Source organism: Bufo bufo, chromosome 4 (genome assembly GCF_905171765.1).
Source record: "Bufo bufo chromosome 4, aBufBuf1.1, whole genome shotgun sequence".
NCBI lineage: Eukaryota > Metazoa > Chordata > Amphibia > Anura > Bufonidae > Bufo > Bufo bufo.
The window spans coordinates 398,778,174-398,803,628 of record NC_053392.1 but is presented as its reverse complement, the minus strand read 5'-3'; the positions used below and the strand labels follow the sequence as shown (position 1 = coordinate 398,803,628).

General features: G+C 42.9%; 1 protein-coding gene across 3 annotated transcripts in view; it reads right to left on the bottom strand.

The window, feature by feature from the left end:
* Window positions 1–25,455, bottom strand: part of SLC22A3 (solute carrier family 22 member 3) — a 250,751-nt gene that overhangs the window by 108,294 nt on the left and 117,002 nt on the right. For all 3 annotated transcript variants that reach the window (XM_040429280.1, XM_040429282.1, XM_040429281.1), the window contains one exon: window positions 6,215–6,369. In XM_040429280.1, the coding sequence (XP_040285214.1) occupies window positions 6,215–6,369 (155 nt within the window). The remainder of the gene's footprint in view (window positions 1–6,214; window positions 6,370–25,455) is intronic.

Sequence of the window (25,455 nt, the reverse complement as noted above, 5' to 3'; positions counted from 1 at the left end):
TTGCTGGACTGTTTTTTTCGACACCATGTCCCATTTGAAGCCCCCCTGATGCACGCCTAGAGTAGAAACTCCATAAAAGTGACCCCATCTAAGAAACTACACCCCTCAAGGTATTCAAAACAGATTTTACAAACGTCGTTAACCCTTTAGGTGTTTCACAAGAATTAATGGAAAATTGAGATACAATTTCAAAATTTCACTTTTTTGGCAGATTTTCCATTTTAATATTTTTTTTACTTTTACAAAGCAAGGGTTAACAGCCAAACAAAACTCTATATTTATGGCCCTGATTCTGTAGTTTACAGAAACACCCCATATGTGGTCGTAAACCGCTGTACGGGCACACGGAAGGGCGCAGAAGGAAAGGAATGCCATACGGTTTTTGGAAGGCAGATTTTGCTGGACTATTTTTTTTTACACCATGTCCAATTTGAAGGCCCCCTGATGCAACCCTAGAGTATAAACTCTATAAAAGTGACCCCATCAAAGAAACTACACCCCTCAAGGTATTCAAAACAGATTTTACAAACGTCGTTAACCCTTTAGGTGTTCCACAAGAGTTATTGGCAAAAGGAGATGAAATTTCAGAATTTCAATTTTTTGGCAAATTTTCCATTTTAATCCATTTTTCCCAGTAACAAAGCAAGGGTTAACAGCCAAACAAAACTCAATATTTATGGCCCTGATTCTGTAGTTTACAGAAACACACCATATGTGGTCGTAAAAAGCTATACAGGCACACGGCAGGGCGCAGAAGGAAAGGAATGCCATACGGTTTTTGGAAGGCAGATTTTGCTGGACTGTTTTTTTTGACACCATGTCCCATTTGAAGCCCCCCTGATACACCCCTAGAGTAGAAACTCCAAAAAAGTGGCACCATTTTAGAAACTACGGGATAGGGTGGCAGTATTGTTGGTACTAGTTTAGGGTACATATGATTTTTGGTTGCTCTATATTACACTTTTTGTGAGGCAAGATAACAAGAAATAGCTGTTTTGGCACAGTTTTTATTTTTTGTTATTTACAACATTCATCTGACAGGTTAGATCATGTGATATTTTTATAGACCAGGTTGTCACGGATGCGGCGATACATAATATGTATACATTTTTTTTATTCATGTAAGTTTACACAATGATTTCTTTTTTGAATCAACAAAAATCATGTTTTAGTGTTTCCATAGTCTGAGAGCCATAATTTTTTCAGTGTTTGGGCGATTACCTTAGGTAGGGCATGATTTTTGTGGGATGAGATGATGGTTTTATTGGCACTATTTTGGGGTGCGTGTGACTTTTTGTGATGCTTGCTATTACACTTTTTGTGATGTAAGGTGACAATAAATGGTTTATTTAGCACAGTTTTTATTTTAAATTTTTTACGATGTTCATCTGAGGGGTTAGGTCATGTGATATTTTTATAGAGCCGGTCTATAAGGACGCGGCGATACCTAATATGTATACTTTTTTTTCCCCCTATTTTTTACCAATTTTTTTTTACTTTATTTGGGGAAAATGACATTTTTGTTTATTTTTACTTGAAACTTAATTTTTTGGGGGGAAAACTTAATTTTTTCAACTTTTTTTCACTTGAACTTTTGGGCGTCTAATCCTTTACAATGCATTCCAATACTTTTGTATTGGAATGCATTGGCTGTATGAGTAATACAGTGAGTATTACTCATACAGCTTCTGGCCTGTGAGATCCAGGGGGCTGGATCTCACAGGCTGTTCACCAGAAGGCAGCGCAGATGCCTCAGGAAGGCATCGCGCTGCCTTCCATGCCATCGGGTCCCCCCCACAGCTCCATGGGGACCCGATGGCACCACCGCCGCCGCACCAGATAAAAGCCGCAGGTCTGAATTGACCTGCGGTTTGCAGCGATCGCCGATGCGGGGTTCCGATGCCGGGTGGCGGTGATTGGAACTATACATGACGTACTGGTACGTCATGGGACCTTAAGGACTCGGGAACCATGCCGTACCGATACGTCATGGGTCCCTAAGGGGTTAAACCAGCATATTGGTGATCAGTATGCCAATACACAAGGTAGGGCAACAATTTACCGGTGAGTGTTAACATGAAATTGAGCATCAGGCCTCAATAGTCCTTTTCCATTTATTCCATATACACCTGGTTGAAATTTTATTTTCTTTGGTGGGTTCAATTTTATTAAACCAGCATATAGGTGATTAGTACACTAGTACACAGGATACTGCACCGAAATCTGTGAGTGATAACGAATTTAGGCCTAAACTCGTTTCCATTTATTTCTGCATCAACACGTTTCCAATAACAATTTTGGGAGGGATATTGTTCATATGATTAAAACCAGCATATAAGTGGTCACTACACCAATACACAGGGTTGCGCACAATATTATCTACTAGTGGTAGTAGTAGGCCACAGTTGTCCCTGCTGCGACAGTGGCAGTCAGGGCAGAGCAGGGAAGGGGGGCCAAGAGAACCCACCATGATATCCCACAGTTTGATAGAAGCGAAAGGGAGGGTGAGGACTCCGATGACAATTGTGTGCTGGACAGGACCTGGGAGCCAGATCAGGGTGCTGAGTAGGAGGCAACATCAGAGAAGGAGCGTGATGGAGGCAGCAATATAGAGTAGAGGCCATGTACCTCCCAAAGAGGAGCCAGGGCTATGTTTGCTTTGTGATCTGGTGATGCCGGTGATGCTGTGGTTGAGTTGGGCTAAAAACATGCCAATGCTAAGCTGAGCTCAGCTGCCTCTGACTCTGACATTTTTTTCTGCCGGAAGACAGAAGCATTGCCTTGTGCAAGCTGTGCAAGAGCAAAATAAGACGTGGGCAGGCAAACACAAATATAGGCACCACAGCTCTACACAGCTAATCCCCTACTGCCACCACTATTAATGCATACTACTATTACTATTTCTACTACTACCCATAGACAGCCATTCTGCTGCCCTGCATGTTTCATGCTATGCTGCTTCTACTGCTGCTAGTATTTCGGCTAAATGCCAATATATCCATACCCTTTCCACATCCACACTGCAGTGCTGCTGGTCCCAATTAAAAGAGAGAATTTTTTTAGGCTTGTTCTCAAAGAGCCACTTTTTCTTCTGATACTCAACATTTGTGCGTGTTGTATGGGCAGGCATTCTGACCCTGTCAAGGCATAATTTTTGAACGCTTGGTCCCCCCAGCCACTTTTTTGCCCCATAACACCGTGTGTTTAAACATCATCTGCCCCTAATAAAGGACAGTTTTTGGAAACTTTGGAATATAATAAAGCATGAGACATGTGCCAGAGCAGTGTGTTTTTAAACACGCTCATTTACTATTGCTGTCATTGCGTTTAAGAGGTTGAGGGGGTGGGGGGATAATAATACAAAAAAATGATGAGTCCTAGGAGGCTATAGGGGGTTACATACTAATTTTCAGGGCAATTGGAGCAACGTTGGTTTGGCCTGAATTGATTCGGGTCCAAACTGAACTTTCTCAAAAGTTTGGCAAACCTGAGCTGAACCGAATCTTGAGTGGTTCACTCATCTCTAAAACAAACCATTGCTAGTTTATGGAAACAGCCTACCTAGTAGTATACTGAAATATCACAAATAATGATCCATCAGGGTACTTAACAGGGACAGCCATTTTATGGTGAAAAAAAATAAGAAAGTGGTAAAGTGTCAACTTTCACAGTTTAAATATAGTTTTTTTAATATATATTTGCTGTGCAAAAAAAAGGTCTCCACCTGTCAGTGTACAGTATGAGTGGTATTAACCACAGAGGTGGTGTCTGTATCCATGATGTAGCTTAGCAGCAGACACATGATTCATCTTCAACATTGCCTCCTTGGTTGTCCCAGAAAGAGGAGAAACAACCTTTTCCACTGTGGAGTTGGAACACATGTGAATAATTTGCTATTTGTGGAAGCCATAAACCTGTGAGGTATTGGGAAGATTTGCAAGGGTAGACATGTCAGATCTAAAAAATTATACCTTTTCAAAGTTGGTATCAGAATTGAAGAGAATTATGGTAAGTTTTTCACTAACACAGATATTATCAAGTCTACATTTGATTTCATGAAAGATGACTAAACTTTTTTTTCCATGACTGTGAGATTGTCTGGTTGTCAGCTTATAAAACAAGAGTCAGTAGTTTGAATTGCGTTTGAGTCAGGAAGGAGGGTTTAAAATGTAGCAAGGCCATCTCATATTAAGGAACAGCCTCGAAAACATGTGACAGGATTATTTGGCACTGGATAATTGACTGAGGACCAGGAAAGATTATTATTAGAACTTCTCATTATTTTATTACCAAAACTTAATGGTTTATTGCCTTTTCATATAATTTTTTTTTAAGGCTGGGTTTACACGAGAATATAGAGCATGCTGCGATTTTCACGCAACGCACAAGTGATGCGTGAAAATCACCGCTCATCTGAACAGCCCCATAGAAATGAATGGGTCAGGATTCAGTGCGGGTGCAATACGTTCACCTACCGCATTGCACCCGCGCGGAATACTCGCCCGTGTGAACCAAGCCTAAGTGGTCAACTTCTTTAATTCGTTTAGAACACAGCATTGTGTGCCATTTAGACCTGGTAACTTATTAGCCTTTTTAACTCCCTGACAATGTGCGCCATATATTTATGGCGTTGCCACCAGGAAGTTAAAAGTAGCCACTATACATATATGGTGCTGTCTTGGTGCAGGCTCAGCTCTGTCTTCTGTAATAGAAAGCCAGGCTCCTACTGCAATATACAGAATAAAGTTAACATGTTATTTATGCTAATATCGCAATCTGATCGACTGGCACTAGTAAAAATGATCAAACTACCTCTGATTTTATATCCGATCTGCGCCTCCCCCATTTGGATAGAGGACGCCTTTTTTTTATAGATTGGAAGCTTTAATAAATGATCTAATTTGGGGGAGGAAGAGGGTCCGAATAAAGCAGAGGTATCTATGGCTGGCTGAGTCAGAAGGGGGACTGTCACTCCCTTTTTTTCAAGGGTATTTTTTTTCTGTGCAGGTACAAAGATGTTGTTATTCTGGAGAGAATGCACTAGGGCAGTATTTAACTAGGGTAACATGTAGGTCAATTGAGAATATTTTTATGTACTTAGAAACGGCACAATTTGGTGTTTTGGACACTAGATGTGTAATCCCTAGAACTCTACAGAAGGTCTGGGATACATGGAAAACGATTTTGCAGGTGTCACATGCTTTTCATTTCACCCCGTTGTGGGATAATCGGAATTTACTGGAATTTTTGAAAATAACGGATTACACTTATTGGAGTTGTAGGGGTATTTCTAGAGTGGCACACTTGTTTGTTGGAGATCGCTTTAAAGTTTTAGGGGACTTTAATTTCACAAACACTTTCTTAGACTGATTTATGTACGCACGTTTAAAACATGCACACAAAGCCACACTTAATAAAACATATATGATCAGTCAACAACATTCATTCTTTGATTATTGTTTCCTTCACTTAGGGAAAAAGATTAAAATGGCACAGTTTTATTTGAAAATGCGAGAATCCCTGTCCACTGTGTTCCCTTTTAAAAGCATACATAAATGGGAGCAGGAACTGAAATCCTCCCCCCTCCCCTGGCCACAGATTTTTAAAAAAATCAAAAGGGTAGTACCGGCATCCAGCTTAAGATCCAGTTTAAGATCTTACACAAGGCTATACTACACACCGCAAATGCAGGCTAAGTTCGCTAACAACAGAGGTCGTGAATTTTTCTGTCAAAAGTGCGGTATCCCCAATGTTGGATACACTCATCTTTTATGGGAATGTAGTGTGATAAAGTGCTTTTGGGAGCAGGTATTTACAGCATTGCAGGGGGATTTCCCCCAATCATGTGCACCGGATATGATCTCCGTAATTCTGGGTGTCTGTATACCAGAAAATTCAAACTCTTCTATACATCAATTGAGCTGGCTGAAGGGTTTTCTGATCGCTAAGGCTTTGATAGTTAAGAGATGGGGATCCCCCATTTCTCCGGTATTTGAGGAGTGGAGACAGATTATGTCCCAAATAAAGATCTATGAGGAGGTTGAGAGGCGGAGAAGGTTGGGCATGCGTCGCTTTTCTGTTTTGTAGAGGCGAGATGGATTGACTATGTTGGTTTCCCTCATGACTTTCAAGTAATGGTTCTGCAATTCTTATGAACAAGATTATATTGGCACATAGTTTTAGAAAAAAACAATAATGTTAATAATTTACTTACTAATAACATAGCATGTCATCCATGTTCCTTTCCCAAAGATACCTTGTAGAAAACGAAAAAACACCAAAATGTAAAAGTTTGGTGCAAATGCTACAATGATTCCACATAGTCCAACTCCAAAAGACGAAATCAGGTATGTGACTTTTCTTCCATATCTGATATTGAAAGAAAGCAAATAATCACCAGGTTTCAGATAAACAAATAGTTGTGTTTTACATAACTAATTTTAAGATTATGTACATAGTTAGTAATGGTTTTGTTAAGTTAGTGGGCAGTTTTTAATGGCAAAATTAGGCTTTCAGTCGATCAATGGTCATAATCTTATAACAAGATATTTCATCTTACAAAAAATAAGTAGAAATAAAAACTACCTATTTATAAAAACACAATTACAATATAACAATAAGTAACAATAAAAATTTGTTGATATAAATGTCTTACAAATTAAATGTGTACATACATTAATGCATTGCTACAAGTATACATTATGAATAAATGGCCTGGGCTGCTGCAGAAGCTCTCTGAGTCAAAATCCAGTTTGAAATGGGTCACATAGCCACTGCAGCCAATGGCTGGCTCCAGCGGTGACATATCTCCAGTGTGTCATGTGACCCACTAATATGACACATGGGAGACACATCAATGCTGCAGTGCCTATAGATATGTGCCTTAATGCTGTCCTGTGTCAGTAACAGAAATACGGCCACCATGTGGTTGGGTGACCACATGATAAACTAAGGCATTTACCTCCTGACTGCTTCCTTAAAGGGGTTATCCCATGATTTATGTAAAAAATGAAAATCAGCCATGATTTAGTACATGACAATTTCTTTCTAACAAAGCTAGAACCAGCCATGTACCTCACATGGATACAGAGATCTCCCCAATCATTGCTCTGATAGATTTATATCAAGTGGACAGCTCGGGGGGGGGGGGGGGGGGGGTCCTTTCTGCTGCAGCTAAGGGGGTATGTCCATTCTACTGCAGCTCTCTCCCTAACACAACTCAGGAGGCAGTTGAAGGATTAAACTGAGCATGTGCAGCCATCTTAGTGAGCCGGATAAAGACATAATAAAAATAACAAATAGCAGGTGACGCTATACAGATACCTTTTATTGAATAACTCAGTGGCTATATAACATTTTTAATTACATGCATGTGGAACAGCTCACGAGTCACGACCCTTTTTGCAATTTGAATGTAAATCTTGCTGAAGGTTTATGTTTGTGTGCTCCCACAGGTGTTCTGCTGTCAGCGCGGATCCTGATCCTTCACTTGATCCAGTGTCCATATGTTTGTGATGAAGCTTGCTGATATTTACCCCCTTCACTACCGGACCACTTTTCACCTTAAAGGGGTTGTCCGGGTTCAGACCTGAACCTGGACATACCCTTATTTTCACGCAGGCAGCCCCCCTGAGGCTAGCATCGGAGCATCTCATGCTCCGATGCGCTCCCTTGCCCTGCGCTAAATCGCGCAGGGCACAGGCTCTTTTGTTTTCAATAACACACTGCCGGGCGGTAACTTCCGCCCGGCAGTGTGTTCGGTGACGTCACCGACTCTGAGGGGTGGGCTTTAGCTCTGCCCTAGCCGTTTTACTGGCTAGGGCAGAGCTAAATCCCGCCCATCAGTGCCGGTGACATCACCGGGGTTCCTGGCAGCCCCATGGAGCCCCATGGAGAGCCCCGCAATTCCGGAGATGCGGTACGGAGTCACGGAACGGAACACCGGAAGCACTACGGAGTGCTAACGTGGTGTTTCTTTCTGTTGTTCCGCACCGCAAATAAATATGACGTCATATTTTTTGCGGTGCGGACAGACCACGCTGCACGAATGTTTACCGCGCTTTGAGGACCGCAATTGCTGTGTGCATGAGGCCTTATACTTAGACAGCATAAACTAAGACTAACTACAAATGCATCAGATTTATTATGGTGGTTGATGATGGAAGATACATCTGTTGCTCTTTTAGACTGCCTAGTATAAGTTTACAACACCTATTAGCTGGCTTAAAGGGTTTCTATCACTTCGTTTCACCTATTTAGCTTTCAGACACTAGCGATCCGCTAGTGTCTGCTTTATCTAACCATCCTAATATAAGAGCTTATTGTCCTGCCGTTTAGCTAAAAAAATAACTTATATAGATATGCAAATGAGCCTCTAGGTGCTATGGGGGCGTGATTAGCACCTAGAGGCTCCGTCTACCTTAACAAACTGCCGCCGCCCAGCGCGTCCCTCCAGCCCGCCCATCTCGTCCGGAATGCGATGCTCCTCGTATTCGGCGCATGCGCAGTGAATGTCTGATCGCTTCCCTGCTCAGACATCTCCACTGCGCCTGCGCCGATGACGTCATAGTGCTCCGAGGAACAGGCGCAGTGGAGATGTCTGAGCAGGGAAGCGATCAGACATTCACTGCGCATGCGCCGAATACGAGGAGCATCGCATTCCGGAGGAGATGGGCGGGCTGGAGGGACGCGCTGGGCGGCGGCAGTTTGTTAAGGTAGACGGAGCCTCTAGGTGCTAATCACGCCCCCATAGCACCTAGAGGCTCATTTGCATATCTATATAAGTTATTTTTTTAGCTAAACGGCAGGACAATAAGCTCTTATATTAGGATGGTTAGATAGAGCAGACACTAGCGGATCGCTAGTGTCTGAAAGCTAAATAGGTGAAACGAAGTCATAGAAACCCTTTAATTTTGGAGCATTTGGGGTGCATCTTAAAGGGGTTGTTTCACTTCAGTAAGTGGCATTTATCATGTAGAGAAAGTTAATACAAGCCACTTACTAATGTATTGTTATTATCCATATTGCTTCCTTTGCTGGCTGGATTCATTTTTCCATCACATTATACACTGCTCGTTTCCATGGTTACATACCACCCTGCAATCCATCAGTGGTGCCCATGCTGGCACACTATAGTAAAAAGCGTCAGCTGGGACCATGGAAGAGCAAATAGGCTACTGCTTTTTCCTATATTGTACAGGCATGACCACCACTGATGGATTGCAGGGTGGACTGTAACCATGGAAACGACTAGTGTATAATGTGATAGAAAAATGAATCCAGCCAGTAAAGGAAGCAATATGGATAATAACAATACATTAGTAAGTGGCTTGTATTAACTTTCTCTGCATGATAAATGCTACTTAAGTGAGACAACCCCTTTAAGCAATGTCCCTTTTATGCCTCATTCCTGCTAAGTCACAACACTTTGGAATATGAGGCACACTAATAACTGTCAGTTTTTAAAATGTCAGCCTCACTTGCAGTCATGTGAAAAAGGTCCTGGTGTTTAACACCTGCTTGTGTAACATTCTGTACTCTGACTCCCCTCTCCCCCTCTGAGAAGTATGGGACATCACACATCCTGTCCTCTTCTCTCCCTGCAATCTCCACTTCCCCTTCCTTCCTTGTCTCTGGATGGGGAGTGTGTCATATGATGGGCAGCAGATAGCAAATTGAGTAGTGTCTAAGGGCCCTTCTACACAGGCAGATTTCTATTATTTTAACATCCGCAACGTGGATTCCGACAGGCTGTGTCGGCAGAGAACAGCCTGCCAGAATTCTCCGGCACAGATCCGGCCACTTTCCGACAAATAGGCAAAGGCTGCAGTTTGTGTCTTTGTGTCCAGCCAATTCCCAGCATTGTCTGCCAGATCAGACAGCCGGATTTCTGTGCTGCAAATGTGAAACTAGCCTAATAATGGCAATTGATAGCATGTCGATCAGCACTCATTTAGAGACCTTAAAGCCAGGAAATAATCGCCTAAATGAATGGCTGCATGAATAATCAGATCATTCTTGCAGCCATTCATATACATTGTTGTTGGTAGCACATCCCTTTTTACACAGAGTAGTGCGGTACCAACAAAAGATTATTTTACGAGACCATAAATGATCTGATAAGTCAGCAATTGTTCATTTATTAGCTGATCTATGGGTCTTTTACATGGAATGTTCTTTATGGCCAATAATCCTGTAAAAAGCCTGTCGGTAGCAGAGTGTGTTGCCATAAAGACAGGGAGTGCTGCTGTAGGTAAAAGCAATATCTGTGAGAGTGGAGAGGAATCATGGGAACTATAGTTCTTTACACTGCTGTTATTTTGCCATCGTTGCACAGCAGAGTTGTTTTCATGTCACCAGGTCACCAGCTGTGAGTGAAAAATGCATCTAGCTGTGCAGGTGAAGCAAGGAAGCCCAAAAAAGACATATTGCTTCACAGTTATGATTGTACAATGAAGTACAGCTCAGGTACGCTTTATAACTTCTGTTTTGATGCATATACCGTAACTCAATGTTACAGCGTAATATCACAATTAATCCTCAAAATGTACCAGCACTGTTATGTATGAATACTGTGCTCCATCTGCCTTTAAACGCTGTAGTAAATTTTCTCAAAAAGTTACACTTACACTGATATTTCAAGAATGTTAAACCTTTCCCAGGTGACAACATTTCCAGAAATATGTTTTAGTCAACATTTGAACATGAAAACATGGCTTAAAGTTGTTTTTCAGTACTTTAATTTTAATGAACTATGCTTTAGAGATGAGCCAATTTCTTGAAATTCCTTTTGTCTCAGATTCTTAGAATTTTTCAAAACATTCGATTTGGGTCCAAATCGAATCTACTAGAATCAGATATGCTCCAACTGCACTGAAAATTGGTATATAACACACTAAAGAGTCCTAGGACTTACAAGCCCTAGAAGATGAGAAAGAAAGATGTCTTACACCCGCTGGCATCAGATAGGCTTAAGGGTGTATTAGAGAGGCAGAATACCTGATTGGTGGGGAAGTGGGGTGTTGGACCCCCTGTGATCAAATATTGATGGCCTATTCTGAAGATAGGCCATCAGTATTAAAGTACCAGAAAACACCTAAAAGATAGTTATGAGTAAAGATGAGCAAATTGAATCAGGCGAAGTGGAATTCGAACCGAATTTAAGGAAAAATTTGATTTGCAACGAATGCGAATTTCCTCGCTCTTCGTGGTAATGAATCACAATTTTTCCTAAAATGGCAACTACAATGGCGGCTACACGTGTGAGGACATGGGGCAAGGAACTCTGGGAAGGCGGGCTGACCCATAATGCCTTGCATGCAGCCAAACAGCATCCAGCCAGCCCTGTGATGTCACAGCCCTATAAATACGGCGGCCATCTTAGAGTCAGACATTTTCATGCGTTCTGAGTGCAGGGACAGACATGAGAAGGCGCTAGGGACAGCAATTGGAAAAACCTCATAGTGAAAAAAATACAAAAAAAATGATTTATAAGTGCAGGAAAAGGATAGGGAGGAATCATTTCACAGCATCTTAGTGCAGGGAGAGACGTCAGAAGTCGCTAGGGACAGTACTAGAAAAGCGATTTACAAGTGCAGGGAAAGATAATTTGGGGATTCAAATAGCCATAATACAGCTCTGTCATTCCAGCAATTTGTTCTAGTGGTGCAAGTGCTAAGTGTTGAAAAACCTTTAGTGCAGGCATCCTCAAACTGCGGCCCTCCAGCTGTTGCAAAACTACAAATCCCAGCATGCCCGAACAGCCTACAGCTATCAGCCTGCAGCAGGGCATTGTGGGAGTTGTAGATTTACAGCAGCTGGAGGGCCGCAGTTTGAGGATGCCTGCTTTAGTGGCTTATATCTTTTCAAACAAGAAAAATATATTCTCAGTTTACGTCGGCTGTTATATGTGTTGAAAGCGTACAGAAAGAAAAAAATATACTCACTTCACTGGTACACTTATTTGAGGCAAAAGGGTTTAGTGCCCTATTTCATTATAGAAAGAAAATATATACGCACTTCACTGGTGCATTTCTTTCTGCTAAAAGCGTTTACTGGCCTTTTTCAGTACAAAAAGAAAAATATATACGCATTTCACTTCTGCAGTTATTATTTCAGTACAAAAACAAAATATATTTCGCATTCACTTTTGCAGTTATATGTGGTAAAACCTTTAGTGACGTATTTCGGTCAAAAAACTAAATATATTTAGCGTTCAGCGCTGCACTAATATTTGTGGTAAAATCTTTATTGACGTATTTCGGTGGAAAAACTAATTTTATTTAGTGTTCAGCGCTGCGGTTATATGCGGTAAAATCTTTATTGAAGTATTTCGGTCGAAAAACAAAATTAATTCAGCGGTCAGCGCTGCGGTTATATGTGGTAAAATCTCCATGATGTCTCCATGATATATCTGCAGCGTGGGGGCCCCGTGTGGCTTCTACACACTTTCACAATAATCCTTCAGCGGGGCGAATAGATGTCGGATGCCCAGAACGCTCCATGACCTTTCCAGGAGCTGTTGTAGGAGCAGCGGTTCATTTCTGAGATGTCCGTATAGTGCGGAGGGAATTCGAAGACCCTCTCTATCTCCGTGCTCCATTGTATATGGTAAAATCTTTATTGACGTATTTTGGTCGAAGTTATATGTGGTAAAATCTTTTGGGACGTATTTCGGTGGAAAAACAAATTGTATTCAGCGTTCAGCGCTACAGTTATATGTGGTAAAATCTTTTGTGACGTATTTTGGTGGAAAAAAAAAATCTTACTCAGCGTTCAGCGCTGTAGTAATATGCGGTAAAATCTTTTGTGATGTATTTTGGTGGAAAAACAAATTGTATTCAGCATTCAGCGCTGCAGTTATATGTGGTAAAATCTTTATTGACGTATTGCAGTCGAAAAACAAATTTTGTTCAGCGCTGTAGTTATATGCGGTTACATCTCCATGATGTCTCCATGATAAATCTGCAGCGTGGGGGCCCCGTGTGGCTTCTACACACTTTCAAAATATTCCTTCAGCAGAGCGAATAGATGCCGGATGCCCGGGACGCTCCATGACCTTCCCAGGAGCTGCTGTCGGGAGCAGCGGTTCATTTCTGAGACGTCCGTATAGTTTCGGGGGAATCCGAAGACCCTCTCCATCTCCGTGCTCCGTTATATGCGGTAAAATCTTTTGTGATGTATTTAGGTGGAAAAACAAATCTTATTCAGCATTCAGCGCTGTAGCAATATGCAGTCAAATCTTTTGTGATGTATTTCGGTGAAAAAAATATTTTTTAATCAAAGTTCAGCGCTGCACTTGTATGTGGTAAAATCTTTTGTGACGTATTTCGCTGGAAAAACAAATCTTATTCAGCATTCAGCGCTATATTAATATGTGGTAAAATCTTTTGTGATGTATTTTGGCGGAAAAACAAATTGAAATCAGCGTTCAGCGATGCAGTTATATGTGGTAAAATCTTTTGTGACGTATTTCGGTGGAAAAACTAATCTTATTCAGCATTCAGCGCTGTAGTAATATGCAGTAAAATCTTTTGTGATATATTTCGGTGAAAAAAAAAATTGTAATCAGCATTCAGCGCTGCAGTTATATGTGGTAAAATCTTTATTGACATATTGCGGTCGAAGAAAACAAATTAAATTCAGCCTTCAGCGCTGTAGTAATATGCGGTAAAATCTCCATGATGTCTCCATGATAAATCTGCAGCGTGGGGGCCCCGTGTGGCTTCTACACACTTTCAAAATAATCCTTCAGCGGAGCGAATAGATGCCAGATGACCAGGACGCTCCATGACCTTCCCAGGAGCTGCTGTTGGGAGCAGCAGTTCATTTCTGAGACTTCCGTATAGTTCGGGGGGAATCCGAAGACCCTCTCCATCTCCGTTATATGCGGTAAAATCTTTTGTGACTTATTTCGGTGGAAAAAACAAATTGTATTCAGCGTTCAGCTCTGTAGTAATATGTGGTAAATTATTTATTGAAGTATGTCGGTCGAAAAACTGAATTTATTCTGCGGTCAGCACTGCGGTTATATGCGGTAAAATCTTTAGTGACGTATCTTGATGAACTTCGCGACTCTTCCGGGCTCAAAACTATCTTTACGCTTTGTCTTCTCATTGTCTGTAGCTACTAGAGGCCTGTTCATGCCAGGCAGGTTCCCCCAGAAATATCTGTGGCCTACTCATGCTGCTGCCACCTCCAGACTCGGTAATTGTGCCACTCTGTGGCCAACTCCTGCTGCTGCCACCTCCAGACTCTGCCATTGTGCCACTCTGTAGCCTACTCATGTTGCTGCCACCTCCAGACTCTGTCATTGTTCCACTCTGTGGCCTCATCATACTGCCGCCGTGGATAGGTCATCAATATTATTTCCTGGATAACCCCTTTAAGTAATTCCTGGATATCCCCTTTAAGTAGTAATATATATTTTTTTATTAACAACATTAAATATCAAATATCTTTGTTCTCAGTTGCTCATAGGGTTACTTTGTATTAAAAAGTCTTTTTTTTTGTTCTATAGATTATGTAATAAGTTAAAATGAAGTAGCTGATGTATGAGATAATTGTACTAGCAGAAGTGACCCATGCAGGCTAAATGGCGTGAGAGTTAAAAGTTTAAATTGGTGAAAGGGCTTAGTTCAGTAGGTTTGAAGCAGGAGGGCGGCATCAAGATGTGCCATGTGTGCTGGGAAATGCTCATAAAACAAATAAAACTCAAAATAAGGAAAATGAATAAACACATCACTAGTACAATAATACTGTTCTTACATATTTTACTTAATTAAATTAGTCGCTTGCACATCCTGATTACCTTCTAAGAAATTGGGGGGGGGGGGGGGGGAAATCACTATTATTTTTAAGATAACATTTTTCTGCCTTTAAAAATTCAATGAATTCAATGACCTGAACAGATTTATGGATCATGAAGCATTTTCCTGTCATCTAATCTTTCCTGTGAAAACACTTTTAATTACCGCTCAGGAGTAAAATGGATAATTTATCGGTACATTGATGGGTTCTGCATCAGGTTCCAATATAAATAACCAGTATTTCAAATAATTTAAGCTGGCCAGCTCTTGCAGTTTCACTATTGGTTAAAGTTTACATCTAGGAAAATTCTATATATCTCTAAGGGTACGGCCACACGCTCAGGTTTCTGCATGCAGTTCTGTAAGACGTAACCAGGAGTGAATAAAAAAAAGAGGAGAAGCCATATCTGTCCTGTATATTGTCTCTCCTTTTATGATGCACTCTTGATTTTGGCCTCCAAAACTGCATGCAGAAACCTAACCGTGTGACAGTACCCTTAAAGCGTGCCTGTCACCAGGAAATTCACTGGTAAACCAGGCACAATGTCTTGTGTACCTAGCTAATTCAACCAAAAGTAATGAAACATTCACTTAGTGACCCATTGCTTCATTCTGAAGAAAAAGTACTTTGTGTTTTTCCCGGATCCGTTTTCAGTTTTTTTGTTTCAATAATGTTTCCGGTTCCATTCTGTTTTTCCATATGGCATATACAGTATACAGTAATTACATAGAAAAAATGGGGCTGGGCATAACATTTTCAATAGATGGTTCCGCAAAAACGGAACGGATACGGAACAAATACGGAATACATTCCGTATGTGTTCAGTTTTTTTTGCGGATCTAGTTACTTGAATGGAGCCACGGAATGTGATTTGCGGGCAATAATAGGAAATACGGAAACGGAATGCATACGGAGTACATTCCTTTTTTTTGCAGAACCATTTAAATTAATGGTTCCGTATACGGAACGCAAAAAACGGCCCGTATACGGAACGCAAAAAACATTCATGTGAACGAGCCCTAATTCATATGCCAGTGATCAGTTAAGTGCCTGTGTAGCAAGGTATTTTAGTAGTTCTTTTCCCTTTTATTCCTTGAAATGTAGTTGGTTAGTGGTACCACATAGCTGGCCTTATTCCTGAGGTCTGAAGTAAGGCCTCTTTCACACGGGTGAGTTTTCCGCGCGTGTGCAATGCGTGAGGTGAACGCATTGTACCCGCACTGAATCCGGACCCATTCATTTCTATGGGGCTGTGCACATGAGTGGTGATTTTCACGCATCACTTATGCATTGCGTGAAAATCGCAGCATGCTCTATATTGTGCGTTTTTCACGCAACGCAGGCCCCATAGAAGTGAATGCGGATGCGGTGCGATTTTCACGCATGGTTGCTAGGTGACAATGGGGATAGGGACCTGATCTTTATTATTTTCTCTTATAACATGGTTATAAGGGAAAATAATAGAATTCTTAATACAGAATGCTAAGTAAATTAGGGGTTAAAAAAAATGAAAATAATTAAACTCACCTCATCCACTTGTTCGAGTTGCCCGACTTGTCTTTATTCTTCTTCTTTGATGACCTGGGAGGAAAAGGACCTTTGGTGACGTCACTCTGCTCATCACATTGTCACTACCAGAGCTTTGAGACGTTCTCATAGCTCTGTTTCTCCACCCCTGTGATGATGTCACTACTAGAGCTTGGAGGAGTTCTCACTGCTCTGTTTCTCCGCCCCTGTGATGAAGTCTTTACTTTCTGTTTCCTTCCTCCCAGCTGTTCCTCCTGCGGTTGATTTCCCTGCCTTTAAATCACCCCTCCTCCTATTGTAGGGCGTGGATTATATTTCTCATTTCAGTTGTAGCTCTTGCTTGAGTATCTTCACTTGTAGCTATCAGTTCACTGGACCTGTGTTCTGCTGCAGCAAGCACTCCGGATATTGCCAGCTGTCCTTGGATCCGTCTTCTCTGCGGCTGCAGCTCCTTCAGCTAAGTGTGCAGACATTGTTGTGTACCTGGTTATTTTCTGACTGGATCTGAGGTGGCCACGGTTCCCTCCATATACTGAGCAGGGCACCTTCCACTATTGTAGGGGTTACAGTGGTCATCAGTCTTAGGTACGCGGGCATGCCTCGTTCCGCCATTTGGAACCGGGCATGTGCTTTAGCAGCATAGGGAGAGCTTTGAGGGTCTGACAGGGGTCCCCCTTTATCCTCCCTAGTTTGGGTCCGGTCAGTAGCTCTTTTTACTGTGTATACTCTTGTTGCTCACATACAGCCGTGACATTATAATCCACCACAACCGTCCTTTTTTGACATGGATCCGCTTTCTGGCCTGGTTGACCGCATGCAGGGTCTTTCTTTGGAAGTAGCGGATCTCCGTCAATCTATGACTCAGCTTCAAGCATTGGGCTCTGCTTCGGCTCATGGAGTCTGTTGCGAGCCAAAGGTCTCACTTCCGGAAACGTTCTCCGGGGGCAGTGAGAATTTTGTTCGCTTCAGAGAGGCATGCAAACTCCATTTTTTCTTGTGTCCCCACTCCTCTGGTAAGGAGGAGCAGAGGGTGAGGATTGTCATCTCCCTGCTCAGGGGTAATGCTCAGACTTGGGCTTTTTCGCTGCCATCAGGGGATCCCTCCCTTCGATCCGTGGAAAGATTTTTTGTGGCCCTGGGGCAGCTATATGATGACCCGGATCGTGTTGCTCTGGCCGAATCTAACTTACGTGTTTTATGCCAGAACAAACTGTCTGCGGAGCTTTATTGTTCTGAATTTCGGAGATGGGCAGCTGATTCAGGTTGGAATGATGCTGCACTCCGGAGTCAGTTCTGTCATGGTCTCTCAGAGAGATTGAAAGATGCGTTTGCTTTCCATGAGAGACCAACGTCCTTAGAGTCTGCCATGTCATTGGCGGTACGCCTTGACAGGCGTCTAAGAGAAAGAAACAAGACCTCTCTGTCCAGCCATTGTCAGTCTAGGGGCAATGGTGCGGACTCATTCAGTGTGCAGGGGCCTCATCCTGTCTCGCTCCCCTCTGAGGAGGAGCCCATGCAGCTAGGTCGACTTGCCCCTGATAAAAGAGGATTTAGTCCTCAGAGTATGGTGTGTTTTTGTTGTGGGGGCATAGGTCATTTGGCAAATGTTTGTCCGTCTAGGAGATTCTTGAACTGTATTAAGAGCGATAATAAGAGAAAAACCTCAAAAGGTAAATCATCAAATTCTGCTTCATCTGCTACTTTGGGCAAAGTTGATGTAGGAATTGATGCTTTTCCTCTGACCTGCAGTTCCCGTTTTCTCCTGTCTGCCAGGGTGGCGCTAGAGAGCAAAGTCATTTCTTGTGAGATTTTTGTCGATAGTGGAGCAGCCGTCAATCTTATTGACACTCAATTTGTAGCCATGCATGGTTTTCAGGTTTGCACATTAGAAAAGGATATACCTGTTTTTGCTATTGACTCTGCTCCATTCTCACAGAGATCTCTGAAGGGCATTGTTCACAATATCCGGCTAGCTGTAGGTGACACTCATGTGGAGGATATATCTTGTTTTGTCCTTAACGGATTGCCTTCTCCTCTAGTTTTGGGGTTACCCTGGCTCACTAGACATAACCCCACTATTGATTGGCAAGGAAGGCAAATAAATGAGTGGAGTGACTTTTGTAGAGAGAATTGTCTCACAGCGACTTTTGCAGAGGTGTCTACTAAAACTGTGCCATCATTTCTCTCTGATTTCTCGGACGTGTTTTCCGAGAGCGGTGTTCAGGAGCTACCTCCTCACCGGGAGTTTGACTGTCCCATTAACCTCATTCCCGGCGCCAAGCTGCCAAAAGCACGCCTCTACAATCTCTCACAACCGGAAAGAATCGCAATGCGAACTTATATCTCCGAGAGTCTCGATAAGGGGCATATTCGTCCCTCAAAGTCACCTGTGGCCGCGGGTTTTTTTTTTGTTAAAAAAAAAGATGGCTCTCTGAGACCTTGCCTAGATTTTAGGGAGCTGAACCGTATCACGATTCGCGATCCCTATCCCCTTCCTCTGATCCCGGACCTCTTCAACCAAATTGTTGGGGCCAAGGTGTTTTCCAAATTGGATTTGAGAGGCGCGTACAACCTGGTCAGGGTCAGAGAGGGGGATGAATGGAAAACGGCCTTTAATACCCCTAACGGGCATTTCGAGAATCTCGTTATGCCTTTCGGCCTGATGAATGCTCCGGCCGTCTTTCAGCATTTTGTTAATAGTATTTTCTACCATTTAATGGGGAAATTTGTATTGGTGTATCTTGATGATATTTTGATTTTTTCCCCTGATGTTCAGACCCATCAGGATCATCTTTTTCAGGTTCTGCAGATTCTGCGGGAAAATAAATTGTACGCCAAGCTGGAGAAATGTCTTTCTATGGTATCGGAGATTCAATTTCTGGGTTTTCTCCTCTCTGCTTCTGGTTTTCGCATGGATCCGGAGAAGGTCCGTGCTGTACTTGAGTGGGAGCTTCCTGAGAATCAGAAGGCATTGATGCGCTTTCTGGGTTTTGCGAACTATTACAGAAAGTTCATTTTGAATTATTCCTCTGTTGTCAAACCCCTTACTGACATGACAAAAAAGGGAGCGGATTTTTCCTCTTGGTCGGAGGAGGCGCTTGCAGCCTTTTCTAAGATTAAAGAGAGTTTTGCGTCTGCTCCCGTCTTGGTGCATCCCGATGTTTCCTTACCTTTTATTGTTGAGGTGGATGCTTCCGAGGTGGGTGTGGGTGCAGTTTTGTCCCAGGGCCCTTCTCCTGCCAAATGGCGACCCTGTGCCTTTTTCTCTAAAAAACTCTCCCCGGCAGAGAGAAACTATGATGTGGGAGATAGGGAGTTGTTGGCCATCAAGTTGGCTTTCGAGGAATGGCGCCATTGGTTGGAGGGGGCCAGGCACCCTATCACCGTTTTTACCGACCATAAGAATCTGGCATACTTGGAGTCGGCCAGGCGTATGAATCCGAGACAGGCCAGATGGTCTCTGTTCTTCTCCAGATTCAATTTTGTCGTTACATTCCAACCTGGGATCAAAAATGTGAAGGCTGATGCTCTCTCTCTCGCTGTTTTCCGGGAGGAGGAAACTCCGAGGACCCGGGTCCCATTTTGGCGGAGGGGGTAGTTGTTTCTGCTCTATATTCCGATTTGGAGGCCGAGGTCCAGGCTGCCCAGACTGAGGCACCTGCCCGTTGTCCTTCTGGGAAGTTGTTCGTGCCTCCTGAGATACGTCACAAACTCTTCAAGGAGCATCATGATACGGTTCTTGCTGGTCACCCCGGGAGTAGAGCCACGGTAGATCTCATTGCTCTGAGATTTTGGTGGCCGGCTCTTCGTAAGTCGGTAGAGGGTTTTGTGGCTGCTTGTGAGACGTGCGCTCGCGCTAAGGTCCCTCGTTCACGGCCTTCAGGTTCCCTTCTCCCGTTACCCATACCTTCCCATCCTTGGACACACCTGTCCATGGACTTTATCACGGATCTTCCTCGTTCCTCGGGGAAGTCGGTGATCCTGGTGGTGGTGGACCGTTTTAGCAAGATGGCTCATTTCGTACCTTTCCCTGGTTTACCCAATGCTAAAACGTTGGCGCAAGCTTTTGTCGACCATATTGTTAAATTGCACGGCATTCCCTCTGATATTGTTTCCGATAGAGGCACGCAGTTTGTGTCCAGGTTCTGGAAGGCTTTCTGTTCTCGCCTGGGGGTTCGGCTGTCCTTCTCTTCTGCTTTTCACCTGCAGTCGAATGGTCAGACTGAGCGCCTCAATCAGAATCTGGAGACATATTTGCGCTGTTTTGTGGCAGAGAACCAGGAGGATTGGTGTTCATTTCTCCCTCTTGCTGAGTTTGCTCTGAACAACCGTCGTCAGGAATCTTCTGATAAGTCACCATTCTTTGGTGCATATGGGTTCCATCCGCAGTTTGGGACATTCTCGGGAGGGGCTCTTTCTGGTTTACCTGAGGAGGAGAGATTTTCCTCGTCTTTGTCTACCATTTGGCAAAAGATTCAGAGTAATCTTAGAAAGATGAGTGAGAAGTATAAGCGTGTGGCTGATAAGAGACGTGTGCCTGGTCCGGACCTGAATGTGGGTGATCTGGTGTGGTTGTCTACAAGAAATATTAAACTGAAGGTTCCCTCCTGGAAATTGGGTCCCAAGTTTATTGGGCCTTATAAAATCTTGTCAGTCATCAATCCTGTTGCCTTCCGTCTTGATCTTCCACGGGTTTGGAAGATACATAATGTATTTCACAGATCTCTCTTAAAACCATATGTCCAGCCCACGGTACTCTCCTCTTTGCCTCCTCCTCCGATTTTGGTTGATGGCAATCTGGAGTTTGAGGTTTCCAGAATTGTGGACTCTCGCATTGTCCGCGGTTCTCTTCAGTACCTCGTTCATTGGAAGGGTTATGGTCCTGAGGAGAGGATGTGGGTTCTGGTGTCGGACATTAAAGCCACTCGCCTCATCAGGGCATTTCATAGGGCTCATCCTGATAAGGTGGGTCCTGGGTGTCCGGAGTCCACCCGTAGAGGGGGGGGTACTGTCACTACCAGAGCTTTGAGACGTTCTCACAGCTCTGTTTCTCCACCCCTGTGATGATGTCACTACTAGAGCTTGGAGGAGTTCTCACTGCTCTGTTTCTCCGCCCCTGTGATGAAGTCTTTACTTTCTGTTTCCTTCCTCCCAGCTGTTCCTCCTGCGGTTGATTTCCCTGCCTTTAAATCACCCCTCCTCCTATTGTAGGGCGTGGATTATATTTCTCATTTCAGTTGTAGCTCTTGCTTGAGTATCTTCACTTGTAGCTATCAGTTCACTGGACCTGTGTTCTGCTGCAGCAAGCACTCCGGATATTGCCAGCTGTCCTTGGATCCGTCTTCTCTGCGGCTGCAGCTCCTTCAGCTAAGTGTGCAGACATTGTTGTGTACCTGGTTATTTTCTGACTGGATCTGAGGTGGCCACGGTTCCCTCCATATACTGAGCAGGGCACCGGTGGCCGTGCCCCTTCCACTATTGTAGGGGTTACAGTGGTCATCAGTCTTAGGTACGCGGGCATGCCTCGTTCTGCCATTTGGATCCGGGCATGTGCTTTAGCAGCATAGGGAGAGCTTTGAGGGTCTGACAGGGGTCCCCCTTTATCCTCCCTAGTTTGGGTCCGGTCAGTAGCTCTTTTTACTGTGTATACTCTTGTTGCTTACATACAGCCGTGACACACATAGTCCATCACCATGGTGATGGACCGTGTGATGAACCATGCGATGAGCGCAGAGCCATCACAAGGCCAATCACCATGGTGATGGACCATGTGATGAGCGCAGTGGCGTCACCAAAGGTCCTTTTTCTCCCAGGTCCTCAAAGAAGAAGAATAAAGACAAGTCGGGCAGCTCGAACAAGTGGATGAGGTGAGTTTAATTTTTTTTTTAACCCCTCCATTCCTAATTTACTTTGTATTCTGTAGTAAGAATGCTATTATTTTCCCTTATAACCATGTTATAAGGAAAATAATAAAATTTACACAACACCGATCCCAAACCCGAACTTCTGTGAAGAAGTCCGGGTTAGAGTCTGGGTACTAAACATGCCGATTTTTCTCACGCGCGTGCAAAATGCATTAAAACGCTTCACACTTGCGTGGAAAAATCACACATTTTCCCGCGACGCACCCGCATCCTATCCGGTCCAAACATGCGACGCCCGTGTGAAAGAGGCCTAACTGTGCATGTGCATTACACAATGAAGACCTTTAGGTGGGGCCAGGAGGGGCCAAACATCTAGCTATGTGGACATCATTAGGTTAAGGTCTCGTGCATATTTCCTGTCCATTTGACATCTGTGAAATAATCAGTACGTGTTTCATCCGTGAAGATGTCCGTGTTTGGTTCCTGTGTCTGTTTTTTGCCCTCCATGTGTCATCCGTATTCCACAAATAATGTTTAGATGAAAATTCATTAGTAGAGCATCTCCTATTTGTAGTCAGTGAAAAATAGACCAAACATAGTTGCCATCCATGTTGAGACTACAATGGGCAAGTTTATTCCGCATCAGGGACTAAAGTACTGCATGTCTCCGTAATTTTTTCACTGACCCACAGTCAGTAAAAAAATACTGATGTGTGAACAGACGTATTAAAATCAATGGGTATGCGTGCAGTCCGTGGAAAATACGGACAACACACATCAATGAAAAGCGGAAATGTGAACAAGGTCTTATATGTGTCTTGCTACCACCACCTCTATTTGTATCATAAGGACGTCATGTTGGGAACCAGTTGATGGGAAGCTTGTTAGTTGATTCACTGATTTTGTGGCTCTAACTTACTTTAGCAAAAAAATATGGGTGGACAGCACTCCTAAGTAGTGATGTGTCGGGTGCTCGTCTCCAGGAGAGGTGGTAAAAACCCCTAGTAAAGCAACTTGTAGAAATCCAGAAAAATAAAAAAATGGAGACAGCACGTCCAAAAAAGGTGGAATTTATTCCGGGTGCAACGTTTCGGCTATGTTAGAAAAAGGCTAACATAGCCGAAACGTTGCACCCGGAATAAATTCCACCTTTTGCACCTTTTTTGGACGTGCTGTCTCCATTTTTTTATTTTTTATTTTTCGGGATTTCTAACTTACTTTACTCTGTATGTTATCTTTTGTGTGTATCTTTTTATCATAGTTTAGTAAACTTTTTATGCAAGACTTGGTAATCACTTCCTGACCGCCCATAGGATATAAACACAAATCGTGCAGCTGCCAAGCAGGGGGCCCGCTGTCAGTGACAGCAGGGCAACCCAGAGAGAAGGCAGCGACAGTTCCCAGGTGTCCCTGCCTTCCAGATCGCTATATACACAGCGCTCAACCTGTTGCGCTTCCTGTTCTGACCCGGTTGTCATGTGACAGCCAGGGTCGGAAGAGTGCAGGAGCTGTCGAGTCTTTCACAGACCTCGATCAGCCCTGCACTGAGGCTGTACAGCGCTGTACAGCCTCTCTGGGGGGTGCATTTCCCCTGTAACTGGGGCTACTATGTCATGTTATACTTTTCAAGTACATATTATAATCACACATATCTTCACATATTTTCATTGAACATATCTTGAACAATAAATCGCATATACATTTTCGAAATTTCACATGTGTTTTCCTATTCTTAAAGGGCACATTGTAATCACTCATATATTTCTCAAAACGCATCTGTGTTTTTTAAAACGCATCTGTGTTTTTTTTAAAACGCATGTGCGTTTTTCATGCGCTTCTCAAAATTACATCTGCGTTTTCCATATGTTCTTTCCAAAATTGCTTTTTCAACCATATAATATCAAAATAAAATCTTATAATTCAAATTATCCCCATTTTTTATATACATTCCAACCATAATACCCAGTGGTAAACCAATCAATAGTAAAAATGAAAATAAAATTCATTGATATATTCTGTATTATTGTCATTATTCCACTATAGGTAATGTCACTTTCCACCATATGAAATCGCATGTGCGTTTTCCCTGCACTTTTTTTAAAAACGCACATGCGTCTTCCTTGATAATTGCGTGACCATGTCTATATGTATAAAGATGCGTGTTAGAGGTAAAGAGGTGTTGAAAAATGATAAAACTTTCAGCTAAAAAATTTAAAAGAATTTGATAACTTTTAGTGTTAAAAATCCCTTTGTACAAAATTAATGCTAAAAGAAGGAATATTCCTTCGTTGTGACAAAAACATATATAAGGCGTATAACATATATAAGACGGATCCGCAAAAAAACGGATAGCATTCAGTATTTTTGCGGACAGCATACGGCCGTCTGAATGAGCCCTAATAAATACAGGGTGGGCCATTTATATGGATACACCTTAATAAAATGGGAATGGTTGGTGATATTAACTTCCTGTTTGTGGCACATTAGTATATGTGAGGGAGGAAACTTTTCAAGATGGGTGGTGACCATGGTGGCCATTTTGAAGTCGACCATTTTGAATCCAACTTTTGTTTTTTCAATAGGAAGAGGGTCATGTGGCACATCAAACTTATTGGGAATTTCACAAGAAAAACAATGGTGTGCTTGGTTTTAACGTAACTTTATTCTTTCATGAGTTATTTACAAGTTTCTGACCACTTATAAAATGTGTTCAATGTGCTGCCCATTGTGTTGGATTGTCAATGCAACCCTCTTCTCCCACTCTTCACACACTGATAGCAACACCGCAGGAGAAATGCTAGCACAGGCTTCCAGTATCCGTAGTTTCAGGTGCTGCACATCTCGTATCTTCACAGCATAGACAATTGCCTTCAGATGACCCCAATGATAAAAGTCTAAGGGGGTCAGATCGGGAGACCTTGGGGGCCATTCAACTGGCCCACGACGACCAATCCACTTTCCAGGAAACTGTTCATCTAGGAATGCTCGGACCTGACACCCATAATGTGGTGGTGCACCATCTTGCTGGAAAAACTCAGGGAACGGGCCAGCTTCAGTGCATAAAGAGGGAAACACATCATCATGTAGCAATTTCACATATCTAGTGGCCTTGAGGTTTCCATTGATGAAGAATGGCCCCACAATCTTTTTACCCCATATACCACACCATACCATCAATTTTTTTGTTCCAACAGTCTTGGAGGGATCTATCCAATGTGGGTTAGTGTCAGACCAATAGCGGTGGTTTTGTTTGTTA